Source organism: Strongylocentrotus purpuratus, unplaced genomic scaffold (genome assembly GCF_000002235.5).
Source record: "Strongylocentrotus purpuratus isolate Spur 01 unplaced genomic scaffold, Spur_5.0 spur5_scaffold_13, whole genome shotgun sequence".
NCBI classification, from domain to species: domain Eukaryota; kingdom Metazoa; phylum Echinodermata; class Echinoidea; order Camarodonta; family Strongylocentrotidae; genus Strongylocentrotus; species Strongylocentrotus purpuratus.
This window is the reverse complement of record NW_022145598.1, coordinates 16161071-16175205: the sequence shown is the minus strand read 5'-3', so window position 1 is coordinate 16175205 and position 14135 is coordinate 16161071. Positions and strand designations below refer to the sequence as shown.

The 14135-nt window shown below is 38.2% G+C and overlaps 1 protein-coding gene across 1 annotated transcript; it reads left to right on the top strand.

The window, feature by feature from the left end:
* Positions 1 to 4755: 4755 nt before the first annotated feature.
* Positions 4756 to 13038, top strand: LOC581274 (cytochrome c oxidase subunit 5B, mitochondrial). The gene is made up of 4 exons (XM_030983014.1): positions 4756 to 4896; positions 9251 to 9324; positions 9808 to 9907; positions 11946 to 13038. Exons 1-4 carry the CDS (start codon positions 4806 to 4808, stop codon positions 12065 to 12067), a joined length of 387 nt encoding a protein of 128 aa, XP_030838874.1. The 5' UTR covers positions 4756 to 4805; the 3' UTR covers positions 12068 to 13038.
* Positions 13039 to 14135: the final 1097 nt, after the last annotated feature.

Genomic DNA, 14135 nt, shown 5'->3' with positions numbered 1-14135 from the left:
TGCCTGGGGTGAAGAGGGCCCATTACCCTTTTCTTCTCCAAAGTTCCTCTGTGTGATCTGATGCTCACATGGCTTCCATTTCCAAAGTGTAGTCAGTCCTGCCCAGTGCTTTGATTACTGAAGATCCTTTTTGTCAGGGGTGTCGATTTGTATCCATGGTTGGGGGGGATGATAGGTGCCAAAATATTTTCGGCAATGGATCAAAGCAACCAAAGTGGTAGAAGCGTGTGGCAAGTTGCACCCCTCCCAAGCGCGTAGCCAGGATTTAATTTTAGGGGGGCGGTAGTGAGCACGCGAAGCGCGGTTTCTAGGGGGTTAGGTGCAGGGAGGGGGAATCCCCCCCCCCCGCACAAAGCGCGGAAGCTTTGACGTTTCACTAAATTATTAGAGAAAGAAGACGATTCGTTGGACCGTTCTTGACTCTTAATCCTTGTTTGAATCAAATTCCCCTTCCCCCGCGCGCAGCGCGGAAGCTCTTATGTTTCATTAGATTATTAAAGAAAGAAAACGATTCTATGTACCATTCTCGACTCTTAATCATTAATGTTTGAATCAAGTTCCCCTTCCCCCGCGCGTAGCGCGGAAGCTCTTACGTTTCATTAGAATATTAAAGAAAGAAAACGATTCTATGTACCATTCTCGACTCTTAATCCTTGTCTGAAATCATTTTTGCCCATTCCTGCGCGAAGCGCGGAAGCTTTCACATTTTATTACATTATTAGAGAAAGAAGACGATTCGTTGTACTGTTCTCTATATTAATCCTTGTCTGAATTCAGTTTCCCCACTGAAAATAAGTTGTGTCATAAATAAGTTGTGACATAATAATCTTTCTCCAAAAATGAAAAATGTTTTAGGAAATATCAGGAAATAAAATGAGTGAAAAAAATAAATATAAAGATACAATGACGTGAATTTTAAAAAGGGTGAACGGAAACAACATAACAACTAGTGAACTATTTTATAAGTCATACTAATGTCCGAAAATTTTTCTCCTTGTCTCCGATCTCATCACGAAATCGTCACAGAGTTAATTTATGTTTACACTGTCCAGGATTGTCTGATGTGCATTGCAGATTGCTACTTTTGTGCTTCGCGCTTAACATTTTAGCTCGTTGCTTTTGATGCTGCGTCTTTGCATTTGGCGCACTGCATTTCTATGATGCTGTTGATTGAACAAATTGAATAACTATCATCAATTCCTGATGAAGCCGTATGAGCGAGAATTCAATTTATTCTTGTCTCATATACGGTTGTCTTATTTACTTCGTATATATGTATGTACACTGTTGGTCATAATGGTGGAATATTTATTTTTACCCCAGTTTAGGGAAGGATTTACAAAAAATATTTATTTCTAATATATCTAGATAATGGCATACATTCTCAGATTTTATTGAATATTAATTTGCGAGTGTTTGTTTTGCGTGACTGCTTAATCATATGTGTGCTACTATGCTAATCAGCTAAGGGACCTACGTCCTTAAGTCATAATTGACAGTAATGAGGATTAATGCCTCACAAAAGGGCACTAATATATAGCTGATCGACACGATTTGTATCCTGGGGCCTCACAGTAACGAGGCCATTGCTTAGCCCCTGAATCATGATTGTACGCAGTGTTTGCTAGGGTACGCGGCCCCTTCCACAAATCCCTCAAAACGAAGAAAATGCAATAAATTGTCAAAAATTCATTGCATTTCCCCCGGCCCCCAACATGAAAAATTTTCTCTGTAGGGCCATGCATTATGGTTCAAGGCATGGCCACACAGAGGAATTTTTTTCTGTTGGGGGCCGGGGGAAAATGCAATAATTGTTTGACAATTTATTGCATTTTCTTCGTTTTGGGGGATTTGTGGAAGGGGCCGCGTACCCTAGCAAACACTGCGTACAGTCATGATTCAGGGGCTTAGCAATGGCCTCGTTACTGTGAGGCCCCAGGATAAAAATCGTGTCGATCAACTATATTAGTTCCCTTTTGTGAGGCATTAATCCTCATTACTGTCATGTTTTAAGGACGTAGGTTCCCTAGCTGATTAGCATAGTAGCACACATATGATTAAGCAGTCACGTAAAACAAACACTCGCAAATTAATATTCAATAAAATCTGAGAATGTATGCCATTATCTAGATTTATTAGAAATAAATAATTTTTTAAAATCCTTCCCTAAACTGGGGTAAAAATAATTATTCCACCATTATGACCAACAGTGTATTATGAAAATGAGATAGCAAAATGTGTATATTGATGGTCATCTTGCGAGTACTCTCATCGGACTCTCATTAATTTTTCTCTTCATTTTTTTATTTTTTGTTATGGTGAATTATTGGGGGGATGATTGTACAGGCCATCCCCCCCCACCTGAAATATTGGGGGGGGGGGATATATCCCCCCATCCCCCCCCCCCCCCGGGATCGACACCCATGCTTTTTGTATTTGGTGATATGCATATTCCATGTTTGATGATTGTGTCTTTATCGTGTTCCCTTAAATTCGCCAAATACATTTCAAGTTTGAATTTCTTGCCAGCATTTTTATCTAGAGAATTGTAGAGATATTGTTTCTTGTTGAAAGTTCAGTTATTTTTGTATTCAAAGTTTTAAAGTGTATGATAATGTTTGTATGTCATGATATACAAGTGCCTCACTGTGCAGCACATCGGTCTTAAGCAATTATCTTCAAAACTAAATTGATATAGAGGTGTTGAAACAAATAAAGTTGACTGAAATCAAATACGCTCTCAATTGTTTTTATTTTTGTAATCCGTTGAGAGTAGCGCGGGTTCGTTCACTTCAGTTCAAAGTTGGTGAAAGGGATTTAGAGGAAAAACGGGAGGAACAAGGAAGTGAAAAAGGAGGAGAGGGAGAAAGAGAGAGAGAAAAAAAAGAGGGAATAATGGAGGGAGAAAATGATCAATACACGTGGAGGGGGGGGGGCGTGAGAGAAAGAGAGAAGAGCAAAATAAAAAGAGGGAGTGAGATAGGAATAAAGGATCTACATGTAAACAGGGGTGGGTGTCTGGGTGGGAAAGAGCAAGAGGAGAAGCCCCGGCCGCCCCCCTCATTCGTCATCAAGCCACTAATGTACTCCCCCCCCCCCCCTTCGATCCTTACTGAGCGAAAAATCGGTCGGCGCGATTTTCAAATTTGCGGGGGCAAAAAAAAAAAGTTCTCTCACTATGTATTATTGGGTTGAAGTTTAGAAAGTAGTCTACAAACTGTTCTGAGTAGAAATGCCTTGCTTTTGGGATTAAAAATCTCACTTCTTTATCTATTTAATTAGTCTAGGAGAAAACCAATTATTTACCAATATCATTTTTTAATGCGTTTTCAATTAGTTTTCTTTTAAAACTATTAAGAGCACTAGTATTTAGTAAATTTCCAATCTATTTCTTTAATCACGCACACACCCCCACCCGGAATATAAGCCCCCGGTATACCAACTTTCTTTCTTATAGCATATACCATCGACTAGTGCCCAAGGATAGCTAATGGACGACCTAAAAAAAATGACCTTAACCCCCCCCCCCCCCCCCCCAACGAAACGGAATGTCGATCGATCAAATTTTCAAATTTTAGGACCCCCCCCCCCCCCCAAAAAAAAAAAATAAAAAATAAAAAAAATAAAATATATATATATATATATATATATATATATCCTCTTAGAATTATCTACCGATTTACATAACAATAACATTAAGAAAAGAATTATTAAGTTGCTTCTTTAAAAATGTTTATCTATCTTAATTTTTGTTTATCTTTGATAGATCGACTCTCTATTAATTATTAGGCTAAATAACGAAAATAACGTGTTGCTCATCCGGAAGTTTTCAACAATAGAGAAGGCATGCAGGGCATTATAATTTTTAATTAAAAAAAACAAACTATTTACTATTAATCAATTTCTTTCCAAGCCGATTGTCGTCAATTAAAATATATCTATTCACAAATATTGTGCTATTTGAGTTGAGTATATGATGCAAATACAAATTTATGACAAAAACAAGTTTTAGTATCATTTTTAGACGATGTTTTATACAAATGGTATATCACGTACTAACCCTTTCTTTTTTTCTTCTTTTTTTCTTTATCTTTTTTCTTTTCTTTTCTTTTCTTTTTTTTTTTTTGGGGGGGGGGGGGGGCTTTTTAGGACTTTGTGTGTTCCTTGTTTGGGCTTTTGGGGGCTTTTTCTTAATAGTTAATAGTGAAAAAAAGGAGGCAGCGGCCAAAAAGGATGCGCCGCGCGGGGACGAAAAACACGTTATTTTTATATGGGTCGCCTTGGAAATCTTTTACCCGTAGCTGTAATCTGCAACCTGTAAAGTTCGACTCATGTACATGTACATGCTGTTGATTTTTAATAAGTAAGGGATATTCGTCACAAATTATGCCCATTCCCCCGCCCCTCCCCGCCAACAAAAATAAATAAAATAAAAATAAAATAAATGGAGACTATCAGTGGTTTTATATTACACCGTGTAGAAAGTGTCTTGTTCAAAGCCTACGTTATGCAGTTTTATAACTGCCAATTTGAAAAATTCAAAAAATGGTTTATATTTTATGTAAATACTATATATCAAAATATAAATTAATCTTTAAATAACTTGTATAACTTTATTTATATATTTTTCTGGCATTTAAAAGGATTTTAAGATAGTTACTAATTATTTAGTAAATAAAAAGCGAACAAGAAATGAAATCACTATTGGCTTACAAGCCAACGACCGAGCCGAGCAGTGCAATGTGCAAAGGGCATCTTGGGTAAATAATCCCAATACCAAATTCGTGCAGAACAAGCTGAGCAAAATGGCGACGATTACCCTCAGGAAATGTGCCCTTACCGCCGCTCGCAGATGCTTATACAGTCAAAGTTCAAGAGCAATGGCAGCTGGAGGAGGTGATTTCTTGAATTTTACTATTAGCAGTGAAATGTGTACTTCTAGTCTTGTATTATATTGTAGTTTGTGAGGTTTGGAAACTGCCGGTACGGTGCACAGGCCCCATTGCTATTGCCATTGCATTGGCCAGTCAATTCAAAACTATTCTGAATTTCTGTTTTATCAGTGCATGAATGCAGTGTGTTACTGATTCCGTTCAGTGCAGTGCAGTGTCGCTGGCGACTTAACAGAATTTTTCCTTTAAACTTAAGTTTTACTGACTTTGTCAGAGTCGTGACTTGAGCGTGTGCTGGGTGCCTGTGATAGATCTAGGCACATTCATGGGGCACTAGAGGGCGCTTCGGTCGCGTACGAAAATCTGAATGGCCTTGCTGCGGTGGGTCGGCAATAATCAGCCCAAAACTTGGATATGGGAGGTTGGAAGGCCATATATCTTTTTTATAATGTTATCCGGTCTTACCCTTAACCATCCTAGACCTAGAGTAAAGGAGCCCGTAATCGGCCAGCTCCCGTTTTCGGCCGATTGGTTGGATACAAGGTAAAATCACTCTAAAATACATCGCATAATAGCATAACACATATCCCACACATACCATACCATGCCAGTGTCACTGAAGAACCACATTTGCAATGGAAAATATATCCTAAAATATCACATTTTAGCGATGTAATCGCCGGTCCCGCTACCCAAATCTGAAAAATCGAGTATCTTACGCGTGTCTGTAAGAAATATGGGTACCATAAAATGAGCTTTATTTCAAGTATTTTTCAGATTTAAAGCCCGATTTTGTGCTAGTCGCAAGCTCAAAAGTATGTCATCGCATGTATTAAATCAATGCAGCCGCACACCGCGACGCACACACGATATCTCTATCTAATTCAGATTCCAACTTCCGATCACCGCTGTGCCCGTCTTCGGCCAGGCGAGCACCAGGGAGCTCCGGCGTGGGATACCTGCTCCGCCCGCTTGTGCTGTACATCAGCGCGGAAACGCACGGCGCGCGCGAGCGCTTCCTATTGACTTTGTACATGCGGCCGTAAACTGAAACGCTCGGCCGATAACGGGCTCCAAAACAGTGAAAATTGAAATGGATATTGTCATGGCAATTCGTGATTTTTTTCTGGGATTCTTTTTTTGTGTAAATAATAATAATATTTGCTTCATGATTTGAACAAGAAATGATAATAAATAGGAAGTAAAGAGTCCTAAAAATAGGATTTTGTCTTAAGTGGCCGAAAACGGGCTACTTTACTCTATGTTTAATCTATGTAGGAATAACATGCGAGTATGATAAGAGAAACATCGGGACCATTACTGAAGTAACTTTTAAAATATTAGCCTAGAAATGACCACCAAACGGAAAAAAATTGACATTTTTTCCGGACAAATCTTCATAAAATCTGAGTTATAAACAATTCACATCTAGGTACACTAATACAAATACGATTTTCTGAAAATTCAGGTATGATTTTTTAAGTTTCTTTCAAGTATATTTCTGCGCATTGCAGCGCCAATATTCTTCACTGCTTCAAAATCACCCTTGATTTTTTTTTTTTGCAACGAATTTGATACGAGGTCCGCGAGTGTTCCCCGTTCCTTGCGTGTTGAAAGTTTGGTAATACATAGTTTGCATTGACTCGCGCACGAAAAAATGGTCAAAAACAAAATGTCAAATGAAGAAATAAACAAGCTTTTGTATAGTTATAAAAGTTCTACCGAGGTTTCTTTGTCGATTTAATTTATTATATAGTCTCAATTAGAATTCAGAATTATCTCACTGAAAAGTTAAGAAACCGACGATGTTCTCGATCATAGTTATTTTCATTTTGCCAGCAGCCGATCTAGCGTTGTTTGGGCAAAAGCTAGGCCGCTGCCTTCCCACCGCGAACCTTTCCGAGTCCCGCTAAAATGGCGCGCTGCGGAGCTCCGAAGCTGCGTTGGTATCGCTGCAAACTCTCAGCCGCCTAGCTCCCCACGACGGACCATTCGCGGTATGGTGAGAGTGTGTGTGTGAGGTATGATTTTGGATTCGAGAACGCACGTAACGCAACCGTGCGCGTCATTTAGAGCTGTCGAATGTGTACGACCAATTTTACATGTACGATTTTTAGTACAGATACTTGGTCAGTTTTCTTCTTATATCTTTGGTTTTACAACATTTAAAAATATAATTTCTTCAAATTTGCTCCTGACTCGGTTCAGACTAATTGTCTGATGTGTTTTCAAGTCAATTTCTTGAATATATTTTTTTGCATGAATTTGCCTACCTGTGAATAGTTCTGGGACCGTCCTAAGAACTGAAAATAGGGTGTCTGATCGCGCACCAGATGTTGTGTGCTAAAATACTTCCCATAGAGCTTGCACACATCCCTATGCAGTCTACGTGCATTGCGCGACCATGAAAATTGGTCAATGATTTTATGAAAAAAATTGAAATTCAAACCTTTGGGGCTTGTGATCCTGAAGGTGAAACTCAATAAATGAGGTGTCATATGAAAGAGCAGGTTTTTCTCCATATTCCCCAAAGGGGCGCACCCCCGAAATTCTAAAAATATCTTGGTCAAAACAGCGATTTAAATGTTGTTTGCATCCTAGCTCCAAAATTTGCCACTTTCCTGAGCTGTGCCCCCCGGGCTTATGTCCGGCTAGACGTAAGGAAAATATGTATGCACTTATTTTTTCGCTAGCCCCAAGAGATCACTCGCCCCAACAGTTTAAAAATACCCTTCCCACATTTTTGGAATCAGCTAATTAGGGAGGCGTGAGCTCCGCTCAGTCCAAACCATGGTTACATCGCGTAACATCTGCGCGAATAGTGAATGAAAGTATGGATAGCTGTTCGCGCCATAGAACCCGGAAGTGAATACACGTTATAGTCAATGGCAATATCGCGATTGACTACAACGTGTATTCACTTCCGGGTTCTATGGCGTGAACGTACTAGTCAATGGCACATATCGCGGAGACAACGTGGCTCAAGCTGCAAGTCTCGCACTGGCTTAGCAACATGCGTACGCTATGCATACGCTTGCATATCGCGCGATACAGCTGTTTGTCTGAATTTAGCAAAACAACAACACTCTGCGTGGACGTCTTTTTCGTCGATTTTGACCAAAATGATATGAATATAATAGCGTTTTGGAGGGGCTGTATCTTTTGATAGAAACATCGGTGAGACTTGAAATTTGAAATGTATTATTCTGATTACATTTTTTATTCAAATAACAAACAAAAATGGTGAAAAACGATCCCAAATTGAAAATTGAAAAATCGTTCAGACACCCTACTGAAAATGAAATGAGTGCGAGTGAGACCAATGGAGACATGACTTTAAATTTATCTGAAAAGTGATAAATGATATTGATAACGATGACTCAATGAGCATTGCCATTTGTTGTGCCTTGTGAATTGTATTAAAATTTTAAATAAAGTGTCTGAACGATTTTTTCTTTTTTTTTGGTTCGTTTTCACCATTATCAGTAGGTGCACTGGTCCGAGAATAAGAATCGTCGTAATCATGGTTATCAATATCCTTGTAGTTGTAAACACATACAAATCGCGTCCTAAAAAATAAGGATCCTCTGCGCTTTCGCGAACGATCTGTGCGAAAAACAGATTCTTGGTCGTGGTCAACTTGTGGTACTGTACCTTAGACCCCAAATTCTGTCTCCTTCATTCATTACCCTCTTATTTGGGTAGGGTCAGCTACTCTCTTCAGAGACAGAAGCTGACTATAGGCATAGGGTCTGCTGTGCTGGGCACAATCATGCCAGTAAAATTTGCACTAAAATTTCACTTTAGAAGATGCATATCGGATGCATTTATACTCGAGTATTAGGCTAGGCTAAATTACATCTGTTCCACTAATACCACCTCGACCGTATAATGCGTTTTAGCGTCTTTTTTCACAATTTTCTTGGTCAACATACAATTTCGTGTTGAAAATCTTGCAGCCGTATTCTAAATCTCACTGCTCACGAATGACGTCGAAAGATGGAGGATTTATATACAAGAAATGTAGACCTCTTACAAGAGTTCGCGTTGTTAGTTCTGCCTGTAATGCAAATAGATGAAGTTTACACAAAATTAAACCCTTTTTTTGCGTTGCCAATGTGATACTTAACAATATTGCAACTACCGGTAGTACATGTATTTTTTTAAAATTCAGCGAACTCTGTGTGCAACTGTGCATGTTCCTTTAGTATACTAATGTGGAAGAGTATTTTATATCAACAAAAGCATAAGTTGCTACTTATTCAGTAACTATGGCAGATAAACAGCTACTAATTCAAAAATGATATTCATGTTAATAGTTCTTCATTTTCCAATGCTTTTTTCTCTCTCTGTTACAGGTATCCCTGACAACTTTGAACATGCCACAGGTCTAGAAAAGAAAGAACTTGACAGGATAAAGGCAGGAGACTCGGTAAGTACTATTTTTGTTTGTTTAATGCTGTGATATCCTTAAATAGATCATTCTAAAATACCATGCCATTATGGTCACAGTGTCTTCATACTCACTTGGCCATTGATGAAGGACTGTGCATTTTTGCATGATTTAAAAGGCAGGTTGTGACTAAATCCCGTTGGAAAGGCCATCAAATTTGAATTGCAATGGTCAGTTTTCAGTCAAACTTTTAATTGTTAATTGTTAAATTGTTTAATTCTTGTCACAGTGGCTCTCTTTTCATTAATGGTACATTTACCTCATTTTTAATGTTTCTTGGACCAGCTGCGGTTCAGGTTTGAAGGTACAAGTGTTTGTATCTTGTCATCTGTCTCGCTGTCATTGACATTACATAGTACTTTCAGCCGTCTTATAGGCAGCTGAAGATATATTCTGGGCAAATTATCCCTTTATACACAAAATGATGAAATTTGATTTGTTTTGTTTGTTGTTGTTGATTAGGATCCGTTCCAGCTGAATGTGAGGAGAGTAGCTGCTGGCACAAAAACTAAACCAGTTGAAGTAACATCAGCGTTCCAGAAGAGAATAGTAGGCTGTATCTGTAAGTATTCGACACCAGCCTTTCTCGTAAAGAGAATGTTGAGTGCTGGGAAAGGTGAAAAATAATTTGTGAGCATTTTCATTCATTTTATGTTAGTGTGGAAGAGTATCATAGAAAACATACCCCTGAATAAGATGGCTCTTCCAATGTGCTCATATATTTGAATTATGACAAATGATAGCTAACAGTTGTGGACCATGCTTACATGCCACATGTTTGTGTAGTTCCGTGTAACATCGCATTTGACTTTTAGCAAGACTGGGCCAATTTGTATCACTTTGTTGATTCCAAAAGCTCACAGTATACACCAATATCTTTCTGGTACATGAGCAACCTTTTGTAATTGCTTCCACACAGTTTCTTTCACATTGCAAACTCAGGACCAGGGGGGTGTTTTACAAAGATCCTAAGTAGAACTTAACTCTAAGTTGGACTTAAAAATTATGGACAGCCATTGGAGTCTTAAAATGAAATATATTCAAAAGCAGAAATTCAAGTATTTTATACTTTTTATAAATTCCACATCCAGAACATGAAATCTCCTTGAGAATAGAAAATATGAATGATTTGAATAAACAATTAATGCCTTTCACAATAACTTTTACAAAATATTTTCAAAGATGCTAATGGCTTTCCATAGTTTTTAAATCCAACTTAGAGATAAGTTCAACTTAGGATCTTTGTGAAACACCCCCCAGAACTCAACATTATTTGAAAGATATGGTTTGTCCCATTTGCAGACCTAAAAACCTGAAGCTCCATGCAATCCAGTGGTATTTTTGAAGAGGTCTATTAGGAACCTCTCACCAAACGAGAACAAAAAAAACGGAAACAGGCTTTCAACAAATAATGTTGAATGCCAGATATTTATTTGTACGTAATTCAAAATAAATATCTGTTGATATTAGAATAGCTCCCTCTGCGGCAGTATGAAAACATTGCTAGAAGTTTCAGCATCTATGACTACAAAATTTCACACACAAAATTTGAAGGATATATTTTAAATACTTGCCCTAGAAACTTTTTAGTAGGGCTTACTAATTTATTCAATCATCAGAGACCTGTTTCATAAGACGTATGATCAATAACAAATGTTCAAATGTTATAACAATCAAATAAAAGGATTTTCAGTAGCTTATAACAGTTATTGTAACTTGTCATTGATTAAGTTGTATGAAACAGGACCCTAATAACTGCAATAATGTGGGTAAAGTGTAGGATCAAAGACTTGCCCACCTCCATCTGTATAGTGATATAGAGAATCAAATTGCATGCAAATGCTCCCAAACTAACACTGAATATTCATGACTACTAGATCAGATATGTGAAATATCTATAAGTGATATCTGGTTGACAGATTTGGTAGATAATGGGTACTAATAACTGAGAAATGAGGAAAGGAATACATGGAAACCAAGACGGTCATTGCGACCACAAATCGAGCACTACAGCCTGTTGTAACCCACGTGGTTTGCTTTTCAGTGAGTGTGATTTTCACATTATCTTTGTTAGTATGTGAACCAATGTGATAATTTCTAATTCATATCTCTCTCTCTCTCTCTCCACCTCTCATTTTCAATCTCTATCTCACACTTATTTCTATGTATGTCTCCCTCTTTTCCTCCCCCTCACACTTCTTTCTCTCCGACATGTCCTGTACTCCCCCCTCTCTCTCCCTCTCTCTTTCTTCCCCTCTCCCTTCTCCCTCTCTCCCTTCTCCCTCTCTCTTTCTTCCCCTCTTCCTTCTCCCTCTCTCTCTTTCTCTCTCCCTCCCTTTTTCTCTCTCCTCCCTCTTTCTCTCTCCCTTTCTCTTTCCTCCTCTCTTCTCCCCTCCAACCCTTTTCCCCTCCAACCCTTTTCCCTCCCTCCCTCCCTCTTTCTCTCTCCCTCCCTCCCTCTTTCTCCCTCCCTCTCCCTCCCTCTTTCTTTTTCCTCTCTTCTCCCTCTATTTTCCTTTCCCTCCTTCTCTCTCTATCTCTTCCCCTCTAACTCTTTTCCCTTTCCTCTCCCTCTCTCTCTCTCATTGTTTCTCATATAGGTGAAGAGGAGCAGACGCACATCAACTGGATGTGGCTGTACACTGGTGAACCTCAGAGGTGTGAGTGTGGACACTGGTTCAAGCTCCAAGAGGTGGAAGGTATAGCCGCTGCCGCCCACTAACCCATGAAACCAATGACAACAATAACGACAACAACAACCATCCAGTACCCCTCACCGTTCCTAAAACATCCTCATTGTCTTCAAAAATTGATGTATCTTCTGAAAACCAGATTACATGCATTATGATAATTGAGCATGTTTGATGTGAATTTTAACGGTTGCGGGTATGCGTGATTGTAATAATTATATATAGCAAACAAGATTTTATTGAGGAAGATAAAGAGTTTGTGGATGTTTGTGTTCCTTTTTGTGCGATTCTACAAATGAAGGCCTATTATAATTTATAGTGATTAAATTGCCGTTACCAAGTTAATGAACGATTTCCATTGTACCATATTCACACAGCAACGATGAAATAAGAAAAGAGAAAAACATAATTAATACAGTATGTATCATACGTTTTGTTGTTTAAAGTCTCGGTTGGTTGATGAATGAGATGAATAGTTTTAAAGGAGTTTATAGCAAAATATTTGTGCTATTATCTATTTTCCCACCAAAACCGATGAGTGACTTTTCAAATTGAGTTGTTGCATTTTAATCTACGTTTTGAAGAGTAATAATCAAATTATATTATTCAAATCCTATCTAGTTTGTTCATCAGCAATTTTACCCTGTTGTAAAATATTTCGGATCACTTTCTTTCTATGGGGAAAAAATTACAAAAATGCGGTAAAGTGATAATCTGCAAAGCATTTTGTCCTCAGGAGGAGTCGAAACAAAATTCAAGCAATGCAATCAAAAGTTAACCCTTGTCATTACTGTTGAAAGCAGTCCTATGTATTGTATATGCCCAGTGTCTTACCTCAGAAATGGTACAGATTAGATTTGTTTTGTTATTTTGTGAGAAAGTAATGGATTCTATGTGTGAATGGGAAGATGACTCTGAAAAGGGGGACTGCACATGTAGCAGACACTGGTTTGTTAAGCCTTGTAATATATGTGGTTTAATTAAACCTTGTTGAAACGATTAATATCTTGATTTGTCTAGTCTTTCAGAAGTGGTGCGTCTATGATTATGTTAGTTCATCATTTTAAAGGTACTATGTCCCATTTGCAGCCAACATCAAATTCTGTAGAACTTTGCAGGAATTATATATGTCCTATCTGTGAAATTTAAACATTGGCAGTGTCCCAGTATTCAAATTACGCAGGGAAACCTGTTTACTTTCTAGACTTCACTGTCAGACACTATTGAGTGACTGACTGACTTCATCTTTTCTTTGGTAATAACATACATAAGATACATGAGCATTTGTCGGCGCTAGTGTAGTTCCGTATCAATTTTTTTAGCAGTTTAATATCCATTCTTAGCAAATGAATTTTAGCCCAATTTTTGACTAATTTTAATCATAATCATATATTGCATTTTCCACCTTAATTTGGATCACATCCTTTGACTAATTTTAATCATAATCATATATTGCATTTTCCACCTTAATTTGGATCACATCCGACATCGGGAAACCTTCGTTTAGGGCTTCGATGTCGACGTCGTCGCTCAGTACCGTCTCTACGCTGCAGTCCTGCACCTCAAACTGAAGCTATCAGTACAAAATTATGCAGACTTCTCGTATGGTTTATGGTATCGCGCATACGAGAAGTCTGCATAATTTTAGACTGATAGCTTCAGTTTGAGGTGCAGGACTACAGCGTAGTCGTAGACAGTACTTAGCGAGGACGTTGACATCAAAGTCTTAAACGAAGGTTTCCTGATGTCGAATGTGATCCAAATTCAGGTGGAAAATGCAATTGCAAAAATTGGGCTAAAATTCCTTTGCTAAGAATGGATTTTTAAACTGCTAAAAAAATGGATACGGAACTACACTAGCGCCCATTTGTCTACATCAATAACTCACTACTTGGAATGGCCAAAATTAAGCTGATTGACTCTTTGTCCAGCACAAAACGTACGACAATGTTGAATGGGTCTGAAAATCAGACTATTTACTAAAAGGATTGCAATCCCTAAAGTCGATTTGACAACTTACGGTCCTTATTTTCTCACAAAAAGACATTTTCAAGCCCTTTCATTTTGAGGGAAGTTCTAAATAAGTATTATCATTAATTG